We start from the raw sequence: 23,368 nt of genomic DNA on the forward strand, positions 1-23,368 counted from the left end.
ACTGTGGAGCCAGAAGATTTGGGTGAGGTTGCAAGTGAGTAGTTGGTCTCTACAGTGAGTACAGATGCAATGTCGGCATAGACATCCGGGAAAGGGCTGTTATATACTTGAACAATTTGCATGCACCAGGTTAGAAGAAACCATGGACCAGGTTTCTGTATGAATAGGAGTGACTATTTATTACAAATAAATATGGTTCTTCAACTCTTGTTGAATCATAACTCTACATCCTGAAACCCTAGCCACTCTCCCCTACGTCAAAGACATCTTGGAAATAACTGCCACACTACTCACATCCCTTGGCATCAAACCCACCAAAACAGCAGCTAATAAACTTGAAAGACCCTGTACAGACAACATGCAAAACTAATGTCATTTACAAAATACCAGGCAAGAACTGTAACACACACTGCATTGGACAAACAGACAATAAGCTAACCACCAGGATATATGAACATCTACTAGCCACAAAACAACATCCTTACACATGGATGAGGAAGGACAGCACTTCAACTGGGACAAAACATCCATCCCAGGACAAGCAAAACAGAGACACACATGAGAATTCCTAGAAGCATAGCCTTCCAACTCGAACTCTATCAACAAATACATTGACTTGGTTCCAATTTACCACCCCACTGAGGAAAAAAAACAGGTAGTGACATCACCCACTCAAGAAAACCCAAATATATAAATAGAAAGTGGGCTTACTTAAAGGTGTTACCTAATCTTCCAGCTCAGTGAGCAAACCTACATCCAGAACCTCAACCTGAGCTACAAATCTTCTCAAAACTCAATAACTCTACTAGTAGCTTGACCTGGCACAGGATCTTTCATGCCCCTTAAAATGTAATATCTTTTTTGCCTAAATCACAGACAATGGTGGGGGGGGGAGATTACTGATTCATTAGTCTGTACAGTACCTTACATTTTTTTTAGCAAATATCTTAATTAAAAGAGAAGCAGATAGAGATGCAGTGAACAATCACAGGTGATCCACAGAAAAATCCTGTTTCCAGATAAATTCTGCACTGTATTCATTGCCGTGGTCACAGTTTTGTTCACAGGTATAAACAACAAGTGTTCCCCAGTCCAAACTCTCTCCAAAACTGTCCATTTTGAGATGGTTCAGAAGCTGTGGCATTACCTGAAAATTGTAAAAGTGAAAATTTAGTGGCTAATGTTCACTTCACACATTGCACAAGTTCTTATTGCTATTAACTTAGTGCTGTCTCAAGTACAACAAGCCAATAGGAAATCAAATGATGTGTTAGTCTTTATCATTAGGGAATGTGCAGTAAAGATGGCTAGCTGCAGCTACACCTTACAGATGGTGCAGTTTTAGTCTCCTTACCCAACAATACATGAGCTCACCTTAGACAATATAACAACTGATTCCTGGGATAAGCGGACTGTCCTGTGAGGACAGATTCAACAAAACAGGATAAGTTTGAAAGAATAAGAGGTGATCACAGTGAAATTAGATGTGTGTCAAAGCACCATCTTAGAAAACTACCAATAATCACAGCAATCAGTTATCCAATACCACTTGGAATGGCCACTAAACTCATTATGATGTACAAGAGTCAAACTTCTAAACTTTTTAGGATCACTGGACAGAACTCTGCATAAGGTCAACAGAATAATTCATACCTGAAATTCAAATTCACGTTTGGCCCCACATGCACAGCTGGGGATATCTACATCGGAAGGAACATTCTCCTCAGACACCCACAATGGGCTTCCTCCTCTGCAGTAACGCAACACCTATAACAAGGAACGATAGAGATGTGCATTCTGTGCTTCAAAAAAGTTCCACCTTGTTGTTTCAAGTGAAATCAAATTCATTACCCGTGGCTGTTGAACATTTCTAAACTCAAATAGGATCATGAAATTCAAACTCACCTTACCATAAAGTATTCTACTTCCTGCATCAGCACCAAATGGGGGAGTCTTTCTTTCAAACAGCCACTGCAGGCATGATGGGCTGAAATGTTTTTGTGCCAAATTATTTTTATTGAAATTCCTCCACTTTGACACTCAAAGAAAGTAGCAAATGGAAGGCAAGAACTATAGCTCAGATATGACTGATCTCGTACTCAAAATGAACTGAACCCCTGCAGTGTCAAGCACGCGGTGCACATTTGGTAATTGATAAAACTACTGTGCCTCAGTTCTGTGTAACAGATTACTGCTCTGTATTGTAACCAAACTCAAGAGGAAAGAAAACAGTACAGAACATATGTACCTGATCAGGCGCAAGTGCTATCCTCCTCTTAAACTTTGCAAAGATGCGGTCTTCCTTTGACTCATGTTTTGCCATGGCCTCCAGCTCCTCTTGGGCAAGGCCCTCAGTCACACAATCTCAAAACAGGAGAGACATACGTTATTACCAGAACTCATCAATCCTCTATGCTACTTCCCTAACTAAGTGTTTGGGGTCACTGCTATTCAAAGACTGAAACAAAACTCAAAACAAGTGAAAATACTCTCCAGCTGAATTACTTATCGCCCAGAATTTGGATATAACTTTAGAACGTGCGCAGGTTTAGGAGAAATATTTTAATTCTTTACTCATTTGTCCCCTTCCTGCATCTTTCGGGTCTCAAACAGTTTAGGGTATTTTATTTATCATTACATATTAAACGAGAGTTAGAATTTAAAACAAAACTTGTATCAAGCAAGAACAAATTATAAACAATAAATCTATGCCATAATTGCTGTTGTACTCTAGTGAAGGCTATCAGTAACTAGTCATTTAATGTTGGAAATTAGACTTTGAGCTACAAAACAATAAAAAGTTACCAACACAAACAAGTTCTGATCTCTTTCTTTTCTAGTTTAAAGCCATATTTGATTTTAAAGGCTCTGCCTGAGATTTTTTATCTAGTTGAACACACATAAGTGTGTGGGGTGAATTTGTACTTGGAGAATTATGTTATTTTGCTCAAAAACTGCATAAGACTCTGTAAATCCCTTTTTTAGAAATAGAATAAGTCTGAACATTGGGACACAGACAGCCTCACACTTTCAATGCATTATCTGAGCTGACATGACATCTATTGTTAAGGTTCACTTGAGAATGTAACTTTAAAAAGAAAGCTCTGGGATTTACATATGAAAGAAGTGCAACCAACATAGTCATTCTAAAAGATGAGAGACTTAAACAATCCAGATCTTTTTCAATATATGATTTCAATTGCATCACACTGTAAACGTTTGCTATAAATTCTGTGTCTTACAATCTTATACTCCACAATTACCTGAAAAAGCAGTGCTTCGAAAGCTACTGATTCCAAATAAACCTGTTGGACTATAACCAGGTGTTATGTGATTTTTAACTTTAACTTGACAGGATCCCAAAGGAGAGTACAGGCAATTATTCAAATAAATTGCTAATACAACTTTTACTTACCATGGTCTGCTGCCACCAGTGGCTCTCCACATGTCACATTTTCTCGCTCCTGGTCCTCAGAGTCCTCAAGTTCCATCACCAGTTCAAACTCTGGGAAAAGGATGTTGAGGGAAGACAAACTACCTGCTTTACCTGCAAAGGAATAAACACAACACTACTACCCAAGGAATTGGCCACAGCCTCTGGTTGGATAATGTTGGTCCTCCTGAGGGAGGAATCTAGGATTCCCCACTCCCTTGCTTTCACAGAAGAATCTCCTGGAATGGAGATGAACATCTGGGTACTGATGCAGGTAACTCAGAATTTGTTTGCATACATCTGTTGACTCCTATCACTGCTGGCCTCTCACCATAATTCAGAAATGCTAGCTCAGTGAGTTGTGAAAATGGTCAAGAAGCTTAGAGACCCAGAGTGCTAACAGAGCAGGATATAATGAACACAGCACAAATTTGGGGGAGTTTTTATAAATCCTTGTACAATGTATGAACAGATTTAGTCTTATCACCCTTGTCAAGATCATATATTTTTATTTTTCTATTTTTGGATTGTGGACCAAATTAGGAAGTGTATGCTGCTTTGGACCAAGGAAACTGAGAAAAGAGATGTTGAACTTACTGGAACACATTGAGAGTCATATCTACATGGTGGTGGAGGAGAATACTGGATTCATTGGCTTCACAGGCATATGTTCAGAAAAAAGCAGGTTTGCCCAGATATAACTTGACTCTTCCCCTCCCCCCAGTCAGGACTGCTCAATGTGACAACTACTCTCTGGCTCCTGAGCAGGTGGATAGCCTGTGAACAAGACAGTGGCAGAAAGCCTCCAAATTATTTTTTTAAAAAAGACAACATCCTTTTCCTTCTTTCAGGTAAGCAATAAAAGAAATTGGAAGATCACTAAATATCGCTCACCATTTACCTATAAGTTGCTGCCTCTTGCCTATGGCCTACAGACAAAACAATTAATGTGTCAACTACCTTGTGTCTTCAGTAAAGAACTGAGGAAATCTGAAATAAAGATCTAAAGTAGCAAAAGGACATCACCTTAATCCTGTGGACTAGTGCATTTGAACTGCATTTTTTTTTCTCCAATCATAACATCTACACTTTTAGTCTGTCAGTCTGCATGTGTAGGTGTTGAAAAGGAGGTAGAGTTATAAGTTAGTTTAAGTTGATAATTCATACTTTGTTTGTCTGTGGGTAGATAGGATTTGTTTTTAATACATTGTAATTTCTTGTTAAATGCATAAATATGGTCAGTGTTTTTTGTTAACCGGAAATCATCAGGCAGGAGAATTGGAGACGAAGTAATTTGATTAAGTCTTTAACTTCTGTGACAACCCTGGGAGTAGATCAGGTCAAGTGTCAGCACACCTTCTCAAATTGGTCATGACAGCCTTCTGTTACCCCAAGAAAAACCTAACATAGTTACTTTAAAAACTAAAAATGCTGGAAACAGTTGTCATTTCTGGTCTGTGACTTGCCATTAGAACTGGGAAAAGCTCGAGATGCAAGAGGTGGGTGAGACAAGATAAAAACAATCTTAGCTGGCCTGTGATGGGCTAGAGGGCAGGAGGGATTGAATGACAGAAGAGTTAGTTCTCCAGGGTCAAAAGCAGGGGTAATGGGACAAGACAAAATCTGAGAAGATGTGCCTGTGTCAAAACATGTGGTGCTGGAAAAGCACAGTTGGTCAGGCAGCACCTAAGGAGCAGGAGAGTCAACGTTTCGAACGTAAGCTCTTCATCAGACATTCTTGATGAAAAGGTTATGCTCAAAATGACGACTCTCCTGCTCCTCAGATGCTGCCTGACTGGATGTGCTTTTCCAGCACCATACTTTTTGACTCTGATCTCCAGCATCTGCAGTCCTCACTTCTCCTAGGTGCAATTCTGTGTCAAAGTAAGAAGGAAAAACCAATACATATAAATGAGAAGAAACAAATGGGAATTGAGATTATAATCTAAATTGTTGAATTCAAATGTTACAATTCAGGCAGCTGTAGAGCCTAGTTGGAAGATGACCTTCTGCTCCTAAAACCTGCTGTTCCTGAAAGTGACTAGAACAGTCTGATAACAGTGATTAATGTAAGAACAAGACTCAGAATTAAAACATGACACTGGAAGCTCAAGGTTACACTTGTGAACTAAGCAGAAATGTTTGGAAAAGCAGTTATCCAATCTGCACTTGTCCAGTCTCCCCAGGATAGAGCAGACCACTTTGTGAGCAGTGTATAGGTAGGCAAGTAATCGGAAGGAGGGTTGGGTTCTTGGATGGAAGGGAACTTGTATGGCATGGGGGTGGATGTTGGAGTAATTGAAGAGTGATACAGGGTATTGCAGAGGGAACAATCCCTTCAGAAGCTGGAAGGAGGAAGGGGAAGATGTGTTTGATAGTGGCATCTTGCTGGAAGTCACAGAAAATGATCCTTTGAAATAGGAGGCCAGTGGGGTGGAAGGTGAGGACAAGGGGAAGCCAACGGTTCTGAAACAGAAGGGGTAAGAGCAGAAGTACAGGAAATGTGGCAGTCATACTGGAGGCTCCCCTCATCCGAGGTGAAGAGCAATCCTCATGAGGGAAAAAACAATTGACAATAGACAATAGGTGCAGGAGTAGGCCATTCAGCCCTTCGAGCCTGCACCGCCATTCAATATGATCATGGCTGATCATTCCTAATCAGTATCCTCTTCCTGCCTTATCTCCATAACCCTTGATTCCACTATCTTTGAGAGCTCTATCCAACTCTTTCTTAAATGAATCCAGAGACTGGGCCTCCACTGCCCTCTGGGGCAGAGCATTCCACACAGCCACCACTCTCTGGGTGAAGAAGTTTCTCCTCATCTCTGTCCTAAATGGTCTACCCCATATTTTTAAGCTGTGCCCTCTGGTTCGGCACTCACCCATCAGCGGAAACATGTTTCCTGCTGCCAGAGTGTCCAATCCTTTTGGATAAGTACGTGAATAGGACAGGTTTGGAGGGATATGGGCCAGGAACAGGCAGGTGGGATTAATTTAGTTGGGATTACGTTCAGCAAGGACTGGTTCAACAGAAGAGTCTATTTTGTGCTGCATGACTCTAAGTGCTGTTGTGGAACATTTGGTCATGGGAACAGCAGACAGAGGTAGGTGAACTGGGAGAACAGAATGGAATCTGTGGCCATATGGGCCACTCAAAGGACTAAAGCATGCTGGGAAATGGAAACCAGCCTTGACCAAAGTGACTGCGCTACTCAACATGCTGCTGATTTTAGACGGGCTGCAGCTACCAGACAGTTTGCAACAAACCTGGTAGCTGCAAACCCTACAATTACACACCTGAATTTGACGAATTATCACTAGTATCGATACACACAGACGAAGAGGGACACCAGTTCAACTGGGATAATACATCCTTCCTGGGACAGGCTAAACAGAGGCACGCATGTGAATTCCTACAGGCCTGACATTCAAACCAGAATTCCACTAACAAACACATTGATTTGGACCCCATTTACCAACCTCTCAGAAAAGAAACGGAAGTGTTATCACTACCCACAACAGACCAAGAAGGATAAATAGCAAGCAGGACACAACACCAGCACTTCATCAGAAGGTCACTGATGAGGTTACTTAGCGTGGTGATGAAATGCCTGAGAACAAATCTACCAGCTCAATCAGCAAACTTACAATCTGATCCAGAACACGAGCTACAAATGTTCTCCAAAATCACATTATTGTTTATTATGAAGAGTTGATTCACAATTCTTTTGCTAAATGTAAGAGTTAAATACACTGTGTGGCAGGCGCAATAAATCCTTAGAGGAGGAGGTTGAGAGAGTGTAGTCAAGGTGACTGTGGTAGTCATTGGACATATAATGAGTATGAGTTGATAGGCTATCATCAGAAATGAAACAGAGAAGTTGACAAAAGGAAGAGCTGAAAATGGACCAGGAGAAACTGAAGAAAGGATGCAAATTAGAGGCAAAAATGAGGTTTTCCGGTTCAGAGTGAGTACTGGGCAAGGTATTATATAAAGTTGAGGAAAGTGAAACCGAACAAGCTTAACCAGGCAGAAGAGGACGGTTGTGGATGAAGACCATTTGGACTTTGCTCAAAGAAGCTCTCAGATCACCCTTTTGTTTTATTCTTTCCTGAAATCAGGACATCAATAGTAAGATCAGCATCTGTTGCTAATTCCTAGTTGCCCCTAAACTGAGTGGCTCACTAGTCCATTTCAGAAGGTAGTTAAGAATCAATCATGTTACTGTTGCTCTGATGTCATGTATAGGCCACATTGGATAAGGACAACAGGGGACATGGTCTGGGGGTGGCTATAAAAGCTGGCTTTCCACAGTCACTTGGGCTCCATATCTCAGGTAGGATGTACTGGCCCTGGAGTGTGTTCAGAGGAGGTCCCTGGAATGAAAAGCTTAACATATGAGTAATATTTGAAGACTCTGGATTTATAATTGACGTAGTTTAGAAGGATAAGGGGGATATAATTGAAACATACAGAATACTGAATGGCCTGGACAGAGTGGATGTTGGGAAGATGTTTCCATTGGTAGGAGAGACTAGGGCCTAACGGCATAGCCTGAGAGCAAAGAAAAAACCTTTTAGAAAGGAGATAAGGAGGAACTACTTAAGCCAAACAGAGTAATGAATTTATGGAATTCATTGCCACAGAGGCTGTGGAGGCAAGATCATTGAGTATATTTAAGACAGAGATAGGTTCTTGAGTATGAAGGGTTATGGGGAGAAAGGGGGAGAATGGGGTTGAAAAATTTATCAGCTATGATTTGGAGTTGCTGGTGTTGGACTGGGGTGTACAAAGTTAAAAATCACAACACCAGGTTATAGTCCAACAGGTTTATAATTGGAAGCACACTAGACACAAAGATCCACATGCACAAATATACATTTACATTTGTGGGGTGAATTTGTACTTAGAGTTACATTGTACTTTGCTCAAAAACTGCATGAATTCATGTAAACCTCTTATCTCACTTTTTAGATTAGAATCAATCTAAACATCATGGCACAGACAGAGTACACAGGGGGCTAACACCTTCAACATATTGTCTAGCTAACACCAATTGTTACAGTTAACCTGAGAATGCAACTTTTTAAAAAAAGTTTTGTGATTTACACATAAAGAAGTGAAACTATCATGGTATTCGAACAGATGTTGAATTCAACAGACAATCAAGGTATTTTTCAATGTACAATTTCAGTTACATCACACTGTAAACTTTTGCTATAAATTCTGTGCCTTGCAATTATGTCCTCCACAACCACCTGAAGGAGCAGTGCTCCAAAAGGTAGTGCTTCCAATTAAACCTGTTGGACTATATAACATGTGTGATTTTTAACTTTATGAGCTATGATTGAATGGCAGAACAGATTCGATAGGAGCAGAAATTAGGCCATTCAGCTTATGTTTTATGGTTATGATTTGGAGATGCTGGTGTTGGACTGGGGTGTATAAAGTTAAAATCACCTGGTGTTGTGATTTTTAACTATGTTTTATGGTCTAAGTGTGGATTAATTTTGTCCTGGATTATTGTTTCTATCGAGCTTCCCCATTGCTGATGTTAAACTGACTGACTTGTAGTTGCTGGGCTTGGCCTTGCACCTGTTTTGTTTTACAGTAGTTTTGTGGTATCTGCGATTCTCTGGTGCAGCTGGTCAGTGTTTGTGGACAAATCCAGTTCCAATGATTCATCAGCTGCCCTTTTTAATATCACTTTACAAATTCTGTCCCATTCAGTATTTCAACTCCTTCCTCTTCAACACAACCTGGTTCTGTCTCCAGTTAGTTACGAGTTTACTAATAATTACCGCTTTACTCCTAGTAACTAGTTTACAGCTAGTTAGAGGTTTAGCAACAGTTTACCGCTAGTTACTGGCGGCTCCATCACTCACCCAGCGCCTGGCCACAGGCCTCTCGATGGCCCGCTTTCCAATCCAGGCTTTGATGCTCCTTCCCGCAGTAATGGGCCCAGCGGCAGCGGGAACAGCTCTTGGGTCCGGAGGCTCCGCAGACGCGGCAGAGACGGAGGCCCGGCCTCGGGGGCGGCGGCTCCTGGGGCTCGGGCTCGGGCTCGGGCGAGTAGAACTCATTGACGCGGCCAAGCTGGCTCCGGAAAACAGCGAAGCGGCGGCGCGGACAGGGCGAGTGCGCGCAGCAGAAGACAAGGAGCGTGCGGTGAAAGGCGCGGCCCCGCGGCGCGTACACCTGCAGTAGGAAGATCATCGGCCGCGCGCAGCCGCCGCACCGCAGCCGCTCGGGCTCCGGGAGTTGCAGGCTCAGCCACGCCGGCCGCCCGCCCACTTTACTGGGGAATTGAGAGCTCAGTAGCCTGGCCGCGGGCGCCGGCTCCACGAAACCCAACTCAACCGGAGCCGAGGCTTCACCATCTGACGCCATTGGTAGGCCCAGTGCCTCCAATCTACGTCACTTCCGGGAACGTATCCGTCTTCCTAAAGATTCCCCCAGAAATAGACGCGAGAACAGTCGATCCGGGGCCGGGGCCGGGGGCGGGGCCGGGGGCGGGGCCGGGGGCGGGGGGGGGGGCGGGGGCGGGGGCGGGGGCGGGGGGGGGGGGGCGGGGGCGGGGGGGGGGGGGCGGGGGGTCGGGGGCCTTGGGCGGGGCCGGGGGCCTTGGGCGGGGCCGGGGGCCTTGGGCGGGGGCGGGGGCGGGGGCGGGGGCGGGGGCGGGGCCGGGGGCCTTGGGCGGGGCCGGGGCCGGGGGCCTTGGGCCGGGCCGGGGGCCGGGGGCTAATCCTCCAGATACTGACTGTCTGTCAGGGTCTCCCGATAAATGTCGAGTCCTTCCAGATGTTGGACTATAATACCTCCCAGGAGTTGTTTTCTGATACTGAGCATTTCCCTTTGGAGAGTGTGCAGAGAAGGTTCACCATCCAGACTCGATGAGGAAAGACCAGGATTGTTTTCACTGGAAAGTCCGCGGCTGAAAGGAGACCTGATAAAGGTCTATAAAACTGAGAGGCAGAGATAGGGTTTATTCCCGAGGATTGAAGCTTCAATTACAAGGAGACACAGGTTCAAAGTGAGAGCGGCCAAGTTTAAGGGAGATGTGTGCGGGAGGTTGTCACACAGAATGGTGGGAGTCTGGAACACACCACCAGAAGAGGAGTTAGAAGTAGACACATTGGTGACATTTAAGAGGCATTTGGATGGTTACGGGAATAGGGAGAGAAGAACAAGATACGGACTGAATAAGGGTAGAAGGTTTCTTATTTTAGTTAGGGCATGATAATCAGGACAAGTTTGGAGGGCCAGTTCCTAGGCTGTCCTTCTCTTTTGTTAAGCTACAGATCAGCCACGATCTCATTGATTGGTGGAACAGACTTGAGGAGCTTAGTACCAACATCTGTTTCTGAGAGCCAATCTGGACACCACACCACAGGAAGGATGTAATGGACTAGACAGGGTAGACCCAGGAAAATCAATCTAAGGGTGCAACAAAAGCTATTTAGGACTGAGATGAGGAGAGCCTGTGGAACTCACTACTATAGAAAGCAGTCAAGGCCAAAGCATTATCTGATTTCAAGAAGGAGTTTGATTAGCCGTTGAGGTTAAGGGGATCAAAGTATGGAAAAGCGCAACAGGTCAGGCAGCATCCAAGGAGCAATAGAATCAACGTTTCGGGCATGAGCCCTTCTTCAGGAATGAGGAAAGTGTGTCCAGTAGGCTAAGATAAAAGGTAGGGAGGAGGGATGTTGGAAATGCGATAGGTGGAAAGAGATCAAGGTGAGGGTGATGGGCCAGAGTGGAGGTGGGGGTGGAGAGGTCAGGAAGGTGGTGCTGAGTTCGAGGGATATGACTGAGACAAGGTGGGGGAAGGGGAAATGAGGAAACTGGAGAAATCAGAGTTCATCCCTTGTGGTTGGAGGGTTCCTAGGTAGAAGATGAGGCGCTCTTCCTCCAACTGTCATGTTGCTATAGTCTGGCAATGGAGGAGTCCAAGGACCTGCATGTCCTTGGTGAAGTGGGAGGGGGAGTTGAAGTGTTGAGCCACAGGGTGGTTGGGTTGGTTGGTCCGGGTGTCCCAGAGGTGTTCTCTGAAATGTTCCGCAAGTAGGCAGCCTGTCTCCCCAATATAGAGGAGGCCACATCGGGTGCAGCAGATGCAGTAAATGATGTGTGTGGAGGTGCAAGTGAATTTGTGGCGGATATGGAAGGATCCTTTGGGGCCTTGGAGGGAAGTAAGGGGGGAGGTGCCGGGAGTGGAGGTTGGGTTGGTGGAGGGTATGGACCTGACGAGGGAGTCACAGAGGGAGTGGTCTTTTCGGAACGCTGATAGGGGAGGGGAGGGAAATATATCCCTGGTGGTGGGGTCCGTTTGAAGGTGGCGGAAATGACGACGGATGATACGATGTATATGGAGGTTGGTGGGGTGGTAGGTGAGGACCAGTGGGGTTCTGTCCTGGTGACGATAGGAGGGGCGGGGCTCAAGGGCAGAGGAGCGGGAAGTGGAGGAGATGCGGTGGAGGGCATCATCGATCACATCTGGGGGGAAATTGCAGTCTTTGAAGAAGGAGGCCCATCTGGGTTGTACGGTATTGGAACTGGTCCTCCTGGGAGCAGATAGGGCCAGGGACAGACTATTGAGTTGGTTGATCAGCTATGATCTTAATGAATGCGCAGCAGGCTTGAAGGGCCAAGTGGTTTACTTCTGCTCCTACTTTCTATGTTGTTAACTTGCTATTGCTACCTGTCCCCTGACAGGGAAAAGCACTGTGTGTAAATCCTGTGTCGAAATCTCCAATCATGCTATGATCACCTCACAAGGCAGATTATTTGCATAAAAGAAAAGTCACTGCCTGCAAACAAAAAGGAGCACAATCACAAAAATGAATGTATTTATTGAGCAGGTACACATCATAATAAGCAATGCTTTCTATTTACAGCACGTTTCACAAACCTCCTTCTGTCCAAAGTGCTTTACAAATTAATTAGGTACTTTTGACAAGCAGTCACTGTTGTAATGTACAAAAGAGTAATGTGATCATGACCAGATTATCTACAATGACAAGAGGGAACCCTAAAAGTGTAAAAAGGTTACAAATATGAACCCCTATAGAAAAGAGCCCAATGAACTTTACAAGATGTGCACTCATTATACGATAGTGCATACTGTTATGACAAAACTACAGTTAAAGGTTACCAGTGCAATTAAGCAATTTGTGCAAAATAATACTGAGCTACAAAAATTCATGTGCAATCTACCATTTACAAACTAATGAAACTCTCAATAGTACACATTGCATATTTGACAGTAATCAGAACAGTCAATAATTATCAATTTGGAAAATAATTGTAACACAAGGAAATAAATGTCCCAATTTTGAAGTGGGACTCTGTGGTCCTGTCAATGTTATGTGTTGTGATTTGAAGACAATGCACCAATACTATCACTGGAACTTTTCTACAAATCAGCAAAACAATTCCAGTGTTTGCTAATTATGCATTATCCATGAATCAGCTCTCATAATACACACTCCAATTAGGGCCCAGTACTGAGCCCAAAACAGACCAGAATAAATAAACTATTCTATTGGCCCATGCTCTATCCAACAGGAAGCTGCTAAGACTCAGAGTGACCGTGATGAATAACATCTCATATATTCAGACAGCCAGGGATCTTCTGCTCCAGTAGGCTTCAACATTCGAACTTGCAAGTGATCAGAAAGTGATTTACGTTCTAAAGAGGATTTACACTGCCCGGCACGAAAGTGGGTGGTCGATGTCACTTTACCACAGGGTCGTCTATGAGGTGTACACACGGCTTTCTGTACCTGACGCCTGTGATGAGCACGTACTGCAGATTCATAAATCTGTCAGAAAGAGAAAGTTCACTATGGAAAAAGACTGCATTGTTTACAAAGATAACAGTTTAATGAATATTAGCCAAGACCTTTTATGCGTGTTGTTTACAATTTAGCTTAAATATCTTTCCAATTATAACCTTTGTCCTCATTTGCTCACATAGTAGTTGTTGGCAAGGTTTCTCTTAGTGTCATTTACACCCCCCTAAAAAAAACAAAAGCTGGATCTAGTGTCAAAGACTTTTACAGCACTTCAGTCCAACGTGTCCACATCAGTGATCAAACATCCATCTATTCCAATCCCATTTTCCATCACCTTGCCTGCGCCTTTCTGCTATGGATATTTCTTGTGTCTTGAGAGTTATGGCCCCCACCACCCTTTAGGCAAAGAGTTCCAGATACCCAACAGATTTTTTTCAAATCCCCCCTCAAACTCCTGCTCTTTACTGTAAAACTGTATCCTTGGTTACTGACCCCTATACGAAAGAGAAAATCTCCTCCCTATCTATCAAATGCTATGTGAACAAGACACAAAGGTTCCTCTGAACTTCCAAGCGTCTTACCATTCAACATGTCCCCTCTTGCCTTGTTTGTCCTCTAAAAATGCATCTCCTCACATTTTTTAGAGTTATTAGAATATTCAAATTCCATGTGCCACTGTTAGAACAGAACAGAACGGGAATTTCTGCCCATCTACACCATCCTGTAATCTAACGCTTTCCTCTGCTATTTAACATATCACCACCTCTTTTATGCCTTCCCTGCATCCATCCAAACAAATCCACTTTCCAGTTCGCACCCCATTAAACCTAGACTCCTCTGTAGCACTTTGGATGTCCTTACAACCTACCGACTCCAGTGGTTCAAAAAGGCAGCTCATCGCTGGCCCAGCCAACAATACCCAGGGATGCAGCACCCACTGCTCCCTAGAAGAGGAGAGTTGCACTGATAATCAGAAGTTGGAAATTCATTCTTTTTAAATGAGAGCTCCCATTCTCTAGGAATGTCTGCAGTATTTTCTCTGGATATTAATCCAATCTTTATACCTGTCCTTTCAAAGCTGACGCGCTGACGTTGTGTGTCTTCTTACATCCAACCTCAGCATCTCTCTCAGCCCAGCCAAACATCGCAAACGGAGCTTTAGTTTCCTTCGGGGTACCGAGTGCTGCCGTGGACCGAGGGGTTATTGCTGATGTTTGCAAGTTGGTCTTTTGCACTGGGCAACAATCCTCAGGCTGGAGGGGCCTTTCATTCGCTGTCGGCTCTTCGTCTTTACCCTTTTCATTGGCTTCAGGAAGACATTCAGTCTCTGTTTAACCAGAAATCAAACAGCGGCTCAGGAACCCCGCACCTCTCCGCCCCCACACCCCGCTACCCCTGGCTCCCCCACAACCCCGTTTCCACCCCCCCCCCCAAACACCCCGCTTGCCCCCCCCCCCGGACACCCCACTTGCCCACACCCCACTTCCCCCGCGCTTCACCACGCCCCTGCGCTCCCCCCCACACCTTCACCCCACCCTGCGCTGCCCCAACCCGCTTCACACCCCCCGCTCCCCTCCCCACGCTGCCCCACCCCGCTTCCCCTCCCCTTCCCCCGCCTACGCTCCCCCACCCCTTCCCCCGCTTCCCCCCCCAACCCCCGACGCTCCCCCCCACCCCCCCTACGCTCCCCCCCACCCCCCTTGCCCCCCCTACGCTCCCCCCCACCCCCCTTGCCCCCCCTACGATCCCCCCCACCCCCCTACCCTCCTTCCCCCCCCACGCTCCCCCCCCACCCCGCTTCCCCCCCCACGCTCCCCCCCACCCCGCTTCCCCCCCCCACGCTCCCCCCCACCCCGCTTCCCCCCCACCCTCCCCCACCCCGCTTCCCCCCCACCCCGCTTCCCCTCCACCCCGCTTCCCTCCCCCACCCCGCTTCCCCCCCACCCCGCTTCCCCCCCACCTCGCTTCCACCCCTACGCTCCCCCACCCCGCTTCCCCCCCTACGCTCCCCCACCCCGCTTCTCCCCCTACGCTTCCCCACCCCGCTTCTCCCCCTACGCTTCCCCACCCCGCTTCTCCCCCTACGCTTCCCCACCCCGCTTCCCCCCCTACGCTCCCCCACCCCGCTTCCCCCCCCACGCTCCCCCACCCCGCTTCCCCCCCTACGCTCCCCCACCCCGCTTCCCCCCCCTACGCTCCCCCACCCCGCTTCCCCCACCCCGCTTCCCCCCCCTACGCTCCCCCACCCCGCTTCCCCCCCCTACGCTGCCCCCCACCCCGCTTCCCCCCCTTACGCTGCCCCCCACCCCGCTTCCCCCCCTACACTGCCCCACACCCCGCTTCCCCACCCCCCGCTTCCCCCCACCCCGCTTCCCCCCCTACGCTGCCCCCCACCCCGCTTCCCCCCCCCACTTCCCCCCCTACGCTGCCCCCCACCCCGCTTCCCCCCCCACGCTCCCCCACCCCGCTTCCCCCCCTACGCTCCCCCACCCCGCTTCTCCCCCTACGCTTCCCCATCCCGCTTCTCCCTCTACGCTTCCCCAACCCGCTTCTCCCCCTACGCTTCCCCACCCCGCTTCTCCCCCTATGCTCCCCCCCACCCCGCTTCTCCCCCTATGCTCCCCCCCACCCCGCTTTCCCCCCCCATGCTCCCCCACCCCGCGTTCGCCCCCAATGCTCCTCCACCCCGCTTCACCCCCTACGCTTCCCCCACCCCGCTTCCCCCCCTACGCTCCCCCCACCCCGCTTCCCCCCCACGCTCCCCCACCCCGCTTCCCCCCCCACACGCTCCCCCACCCAGCTTCCCCCCCCTACGCTCCCCCCACCCCGCTTCCCCCCCTACGCTCCCCCACCCCGCTTCCCCCCCTACGCTCCCCCACCGCGCTTCTCCCACTACGATCCCCCCCACCCTGCTTCTCCCACTACGCTCCCCCCCACCCTGCTTCTCCCACTACGCTCCCCCCCCACCCTGCTTCTCCCACTACGCTCCCCCCCACCCTGCTTCCCCCCCTACGCTCCCCCCCACCCTGCTTCCCCCCCTACGCTCCCCCCCACCCTGCTTCCCCCCCTACGCTCCCCCCCACCCTGCTTCCCCCCCACCCTGCTTCCCCCCCAAGCTCCCCCACCCCGCTTCCCCCAAGCTCCCCACCCGATTCCCTCCCAAGCTCCCCCACCCTGCTTCACCCCCTACGCTCCCCCCCACCCCCGCTTCACCCCATACGCTCCCCCCCCACCCACCCCTACGCTCCCCCCCACCCCCCCTACGCTCCCCCCCACCCCCCCTACGCTCCCCCCCACCCCCCTTCCCTCCCTACGATCCCCCCCACCCCCTTACCCCCCTTCCCCCACTACGCTGCCCCCCACCCCGCTTCCCCCCCCCACCCCCCCTACGCTCCCCCCCCCCACCCCCCCTACGCTCCCCCCCACCCCCCTTGCCCCCCCTACGCTCCCCCCCACCCCCCTTCCCTCCCTACGATCCCCCCCACCCCCTTACCCCCTTCCCCCACTACGCTGCCCCCCACCCCGCTTCCCCCCCCCACGCTCCCCCCACCCTCCCCACCCCCACCCACCCTCCCCCACGCTCCCCCCCACCCCCCTACGCTCCCCCCCACCCCCCCTACGCTCCCCCCCACCCCCCTTGCCCCCCCTACGCTCCCCCCCACCCCCCTTGCCCCCCCTATGCTCCCCCCCACCCCCCTTCCCTCCCTACGATCCCCCCCACCCCCTTACCCCCTTCCCCCACTACGCTGCCCCCCCACCCCGCTTCCCCCCCCCACGCTCCCCCCACCCTCCCCACCCCCCCCCACCCTCCCCACCCCCCCCTACGCTCCCCCCTACCCCCCCACGCTCCCCCCCACCCCCCCTACGCTCCCCCCCCCCCTACGCTCCCCCCCTACGCTCCCCCACACCCCCCCCCTACGCTCCCCCCCCTACGCTCCCCCCCACCCTCCCCCTACGCTCCCCCCCACCCTCCCCTACGCTCCCCCCCCTACGCTCCCCCCCACCCTCCCCCTACGCTCCCCCCCTACGCTCCCCCCCACCCTCCCCCTACGCTCCCCCCCACCCTCCCCCCCCTACGCTCCCCCCCACTTCTCCCCCCCCCCTACGCTCCCCCCCACTTCTCCCCCCCCCTACGCTCCCCCCCACTTCTCCCCCCCCCTACGCTCCCCCCCACTTCTCCCCACCCCCACGCTCCCCCCACCCCCCCCTACGCTCCCCCCACCCCCCCCCTACGCTCCCCCCACCCCCACACCCCTACGCTCCCCCCACGCTCCCCCCACCCCCCCCTACGCTCCCCCCACACCCCCCCCCTACGCTCCCCCCACACCCCCCCCTACGCTCCCCCCACCCCCCCCCTACGCTCCCCCCACCCCCCCCCTACGCTCCCCCCACCCCCCACCCCTACGCTCCCCCCACCCCCCACCCCTACGCTCCCCCCACCCCCCCCCCCTACGCTCCCCCCCACCCCGCTCCCACCGTTTACCTGTCGCCGCGGCCGGTGGCTCAGCCACGCTCCCCCACGCCGCGTTCGCCACCAATGCTCCTCCACCCCGCTTCACCCCCTACGCTCCCCCCACCCCGCTTCCCCCCCCACCCCGCTTCCCCCCTACGCTCCCCCACCCCGCTTCCCCCCCCCACGCTCCCCCACGCTCCCCCACCCCGCTTCCCCCCCTACGCTCCCCCACCCCGCTTCCCCCCCTACGCTCCCCCACCGCGCTTCTCCCACTACGATCCCCCCCACCCTGCTTCTCCCACTACGCTCCCCCCCACCCTGCTTCCACCCCCTACGCTCCCCCCCACCATGCTTCCCCCCCTACGCTCCCCCCCACCCTGCTTACCCCCCTACGCTCCCCCCCACCCTGCTTCCCCCCCTACGCTCCCCCACCCTGCTTCCCCCCCAAACTCCCCCACCCCGCTTCCCCCCAAGCTCCCCCACCCCGATTCCCTCCCAAGCTCCCCCACCCCGCTTGCTCTCCCCCACCCTGCTTCACCCCCTACGCTCCCCCCCACCCCCGCTTCACCCCATACGCTCCCCCCCCACCCCCCCTACGCTCCCCCCCACCCCCCTTGCCCCCCCCTACGCTCCCCCCCACCCCCCTTGCCCCCCCTACGCTCCCCCCCCACCCCCCTTCCCTCCCCCCCACCCCCCCTTCCCTCCCTACGATCCCCCCCACCCCCTTACCCCCTTCCCCCACTACGCTGCCCCCCACCCCGCTTCCCCCCCCCCACGCTCCCCCCACCCCCCTTCCCTCCCTACGATCCCCCCCACCCCCTTACCCCCCTTCCCCCACTACGCTGCCCCCCACCCCGCTTCCCCCCCCACGCTCCCCCCACCCCGCTTCCCCCCCTACGCTGCCCCCCACCCTGCTTTCCCCCCCTACGCTGCCCCCCCCCGCTTCCCCCCCCTACGCTGCCCCCCACCCCGCTTCCCCCCCCTACGCTGCCCCCCACCCCGCTTCCCCCCCCCACGCTGCCCCCCACCCCGCTTCCCCCCCCTACGCTGCCCCCCACCCCGCTTCCCCCCCTACGCTGCCCCCCACCCCGCTTCCCCCCCTACGCTGCCCCCCACCCCGCCCCCCACCCCTACGCTGCCCCCCACCCCGCTTCCCCCCCCTACGCTGTCCCCCACCCCGCCCCCCACCCCGCTTCCCCCCACTACGCTGCCCCCCACCCCGCTTCCCCCCCCACGCTCCCCCCACCCCGCTTCCCCCCCTACGCTGCCCCCCACCCTGCTTTCCCCCCCTACGCTGCCCCCCACCCCGCTTCCCCCCCCTACGCTGCCCCCCACCCCGCTTCCCCCCCCCACGCTGCCCCCCACCCCGCTTCCCCCCCCTACGCTGCCCCCCACCCCGCTTCCCCCCCTACGCTGCCCCCCCACCCCGCTTCCCCCCCCTACGCTGCCCCCCACCCCGCCCCCCACCCCTACGCTGCCCCCCCACCCCGCTTCCCCCCCCTACGCTGTCCCCCACCCCGCCCCCCACCCCGCTTCCCCCCCCTACGCTGCCCCCCACCCCGCTTCCCCCCCCTACGCTGCCCCCCACCCCGCTTCTCCCACTACGCTCCCCCACCCCGCTTCTCCCACTACGCTCCCCACCCCGCTTCTCCCACTACGCTCCCCCACCCCGCTTCTCCCACTACGATCCCCCCCACCCCGCTTCTCCCACTACGATCCCCCCCACCCCGCTTCCCCCCTACGCTCCCCCCACCCCGCTTCTCCCCCTACGCTCCCCCACCCCGCTTCTCCCCCTACGCTCCCCCCACCCCGCTTCTCCCACTACGCTCCCCCCACCCCGCTTCTCCCACTACGCTCCCCCCACCCCGCTTCTCCCACTACGCTCCCCCCACCCCGCTTCTCCCACTACGCTCCCCCCACCCCGCTTCTCCCACTACGCTCCCCCCACCCCGCTTCTCCCACTACGATCCCCCCCACCCCGCTTCTCCCCCTACGCTCCCCCACCCCGATTCCCCCCAAGCTCCCCCACTTCACCCCCTACGCTCCCCCCCACCCCCCCCACGCTCCCCCCACCCACCCCCCTACACTCCCCCCGCTCCCCCCACCCCCCCCACGCTCCCCCCACCCCCCCCCCCACGCTCCCCACCCCCCCCCACGCTCCCCCCACACCCCCCCCACGCTCCCCACCCCCCCACGCTCCCCACCCCCCCCCACCCCCCCCTACGCTCCCCCCACCCCCCCACCCCTACGCTCCCCCAACCCCCCCCCCACGCTCCCCCCACCCCCCCCCCACGCTCCCCCCACCCCCCGCCTACGCTCCCCCCCACCCCGCTCCCACCGTTTACCTGTCGCCGCGGCCGGTGGCTCAGCCACGCTCCCCCACGCCGCATTCGCCCCCAATGCTCCTCCACCCCGCTTCACACCCTACGCTCCCCCCACCCCGCTTCCCCCCTACGCTCCCCCCACCCCGCTTCCCACCCACCCCGCTTCCCCCCTACGCTCCCCCACCCCGCTTCCCCCCCCCCACGCTCCCCCACCCCGCTTCCCCCCCTACGCTCCCCCACCCCGCTTCCCCCCCTACGCTCCCCCACCGCGCTTCTCCCACTACGATCGCCCCCACCCTGCTTCTCCCACTACGATCGCCCCCACCCTGCTTCTCCCACTACGCTCCCCCCCACCCTGCTTCCCCCCCTACGCTCCCCCCCACCCTGCTTACCCCCACCCTGCTTCCCCCCCTACGCTCCCCCCCACCCTGCTTCCACCCACTACGCTCCCCCCCACCCTGCTTCCCCCCCTACGCTCCCCCCCACCCTGCTTCCCCCCCTACGCTCCCCCCCACCCTGCTTCCCCCCCTACGCTCCCCCCCACCCTGCTTCCCCCCCACGCTCCCCCACCCTGCTTCCCCCCCACGCTCCCCCACCCTGCTTCCCCCCCAAACTCCCCCACCCCGCTTCCCCCCAAGCTCCCCCACCCCGATTCCCTCCCAAGCTCCCCCACCCCGCTTGCTCTCCCCCACCCTGCTTCACCCCCTACGCTCCCCCCCACCCCCGCTTCACCCCATACGCTCCCCCCCCACCCCCCCTACGCTCCCCCCCACCCCCCTTGCCCCCCCCTACGCTCCCCCCCACCCCCCTTGCCCCCCCCTACGCTCCCCCCCACCCCCCTTGCCCCCCCTACGCTCCCCCCCACCCCCCTTCCCTCCCTACGATCCCCCCCACCCCCCTTCCCTCCCTACGATCCCCCCCACCCCCTTCCCCCACTACGCTGCCCCCCACCCCGCTTCCCCCCCCCACGCTCCCCCCACCCCCCTTCCCTCCCTACAATCCCCCCCACCCCCTTACCCCCCTTCCCCCACTACGCTGCCCCCCACCCCGCTTCCCCCCCACGCTCCCCCCACCCCGCTTCCCCCCCCTACGCTGCCCCCCACCCCGCTTTCCCCCCTACGCTGCCCCCCACCCCGCTTCCCCCCCCTACGCTGCCCCCCACCCCGCTTCCCCCCCCTACGCTGCCCCCCACCCCGCTTCCCCCCCCTACGCTGCCCCCCACCCCGCTTCCCCCCCCTACGCTGCCCCCCACCCCGCTTCCCCCCCCCCATGCTGCCCCCCACCCCGCTTCCCCCCCTACGCTGCCCCCCCACCCCGCTTCCCCCCCTACGCTGCCCCCCACCCCGCTTCCCCCCCCTACGCTGCCCCCCACCCCGCTTCCCCCCCCTACGCTGCCCCCCACCCCGCTTCCCCCCCTACGCTGCCCCCCACCCCGCTTCCCCCCACCCCGCTTCCCCCCCCACGCTGCCCCCCACCCCGCTTCCGCCCCCCCCCGCTTCCCCCCCCTACGCTGCCCCCCACTACGCTGCCCCCCACCCCGCTTCCCCCCACCCCACTTCCCCCCACCCCGCTTCCCCCCCTACGCTGCCCCCCACCCCGCTTCCCCCCCCACGCTCCCCCACCCCGCTTCCCCCCCCGCTTCCCCCCCTCGCTCCCCCACCCCGCTTCTCCCACTACGCTCCCCCACCCCGCTTCTCCCACTACGATCCCCCACCCCGCTTCTCCCACTACGATCCCCCCCACCCCGCTTCCCCCCTACGCTCCCCCCCACCCCGTTCTCCCACTACGATCCCCCCCACCCCGCTTCCCCCCTACGCTCCCCCACCCCGCTTCTCCCCCTACGCTCCCCCACCCCGCTTCTCCCACTACGCTCCCCCACCCCGCTTCTCCCACTACGCTCCCCCCCACGCTCCCCCACCCCGCTTCTCCCACTACGCTCCCCCCAAGCTCCCCCACTTCTCCCACTACGCTCCCCCCACCCCGCTTCTCCCACTACGCTCCCCCACCCCGATTCCCCCCAAGCTCCCCCACTTCACCCCCTACGCTCCCCCCCCTTCCCCCCCTACGCTCCCCCCACCCACCCCCCTACACCCCCCCCACGCTCCCCACCCCCCCCCACGCTCCCCACCCCCCCCCACGCTCCCCACCCCCCCCACACGCTCCCCACCCCCCCCACACACCCCCACACTCCCCACCCCCCCCTACGCTCCCCCCGCTCCCCCCACCCCCCCCTACGCTCCCCCCACCCCCCCCCCCCCACGCTCCCCCCCACTTCTCCCCCCCACTCCTCCCCCCCCCCCACTTCTCCCCCCCCCCACTTCTCCCCCCACTCCTCCCCCCCCCACTTCTCCCCCCCACTCCTCCCCCCCCACTTCTCCCCCCCCCTACGCTCCCCCCCACTTCTCCCCCCCCCCTACGCTCCCCCCCACTCCTCCCCCCCCCCCTACGCTCCCCCCTACGCTCCCCCCCACTTCTCCCCCCCCCTACGCTCCCCCCCACTCCTCCCCCCCCCCTACGCTCCCCCCTACGCTCCCCCCCACTCCTCCCCCCCCCCCTACGCTCCCCCCTACGCTCCCCCCCCCCACCCCGCTCCCACCGTTTACCTGTCGCCGCGGCCGGTGGCTCAGCCGCCGTTCCCTGGCCGTGAGTGTGGGGAGAGTCCTCGGGTAGCGGCTCTGCCGGTTCTCCGGGTGTGGAGGAGCCGGAGCTGGATCCTGAGGCCGAGTCCCAGATCCACGGAACATGGGCTTGTTCGAGGAGTCGCCTCATGCCGCGATACTCCAGCAGCGCCGAGTAACAACTGCCGTAAACCTCCCAGCTCGGCCCCCGGAATTGCTTCATGTATTCGGTCTTCATCCGCTTGGCCATCTCCACAACCTGGGCCCGATCAGAAACTGCCTTGTTGCGGGTGGGATCGCAAATCAAGTCCGAGGCTTCAAACTGGTGACAGGCCCGAAGGCCGCCATTGACCTCATGACCCGCCAACGTCACTGCCTCCTGATTGGTCAGAAGAATTGGGCGGTGGGGCGGGGGTTTGAGGGGTGGGGCGTGAGGGAGAGGGGTGGGGCGTGAGGGAGAGGGGTGGGGCGTGAGGGAGAGGGGCGGGGTTTGAGGGGTGGGGCGTGAGGGAGAGGGGCGGAGTTTGAGGGGTGGGGCGTGAGGGGAAAGGGGCGGGGTTTGAGGGGTGGGCGGGGTTTATGGGGTGGGGCGTGAGGGAGAGGGGCGGGGTTTGAGGGGTGGGGCGTGAGGGAGAGGGGCGGGGTTTGAGGGGTGGGGCGTGAGGGGAAAGGGGCGGGGTTTGAGGGGTGGGGCGTGAGGGAAAGGGGCGGGGTTTGAGGGGTGGGGCGTGAGGGGAAAGGG

The 23,368-nt window shown here is 55.9% G+C and overlaps 2 protein-coding genes across 3 annotated transcripts; both read right to left on the reverse strand.

Moving 5' to 3' along the window:
* Nucleotides 1-152: 152 nt before the first annotated feature.
* pdcd2 (programmed cell death 2) lies at nucleotides 153-9,879 on the reverse strand. Its single transcript, XM_072581618.1, has 5 exons — nucleotides 9,320-9,879; nucleotides 3,416-3,547; nucleotides 2,249-2,364; nucleotides 1,654-1,767; nucleotides 153-1,147 (listed from the first exon to the last, which is right to left on the reverse strand). Exons 1-5 carry the CDS (start codon nucleotides 9,822-9,824, stop codon nucleotides 986-988), a joined length of 1,029 nt encoding a protein of 342 aa, XP_072437719.1. The 5' UTR covers nucleotides 9,825-9,879; the 3' UTR covers nucleotides 153-985.
* A 2,387-nt stretch (nucleotides 9,880-12,266) lies between these two features.
* Nucleotides 12,267-23,016, reverse strand: LOC140483385 (centriole, cilia and spindle-associated protein-like). Of its 2 annotated transcripts, none has more exons than XM_072581620.1 (3): nucleotides 22,612-23,016; nucleotides 14,296-14,537; nucleotides 12,267-13,258 (listed from the first exon to the last, which is right to left on the reverse strand). In XM_072581620.1, exons 1-3 carry the CDS (start codon nucleotides 22,874-22,876, stop codon nucleotides 13,016-13,018), a joined length of 750 nt encoding a protein of 249 aa, XP_072437721.1. In that variant the 5' UTR covers nucleotides 22,877-23,016; the 3' UTR covers nucleotides 12,267-13,015. The 2 variants fall into 2 exon arrangements, with proteins under 2 accessions (XP_072437721.1, XP_072437720.1); XM_072581619.1 differs by having other exon boundaries at nucleotides 14,296-14,558; nucleotides 22,612-23,013.
* Between the last annotated feature and the right edge of the window lie 352 nt (nucleotides 23,017-23,368).

The sequence above is a fragment of the Chiloscyllium punctatum genome, chromosome 11, assembly GCF_047496795.1.
Source record: "Chiloscyllium punctatum isolate Juve2018m chromosome 11, sChiPun1.3, whole genome shotgun sequence".
NCBI lineage: Eukaryota > Metazoa > Chordata > Chondrichthyes > Orectolobiformes > Hemiscylliidae > Chiloscyllium > Chiloscyllium punctatum.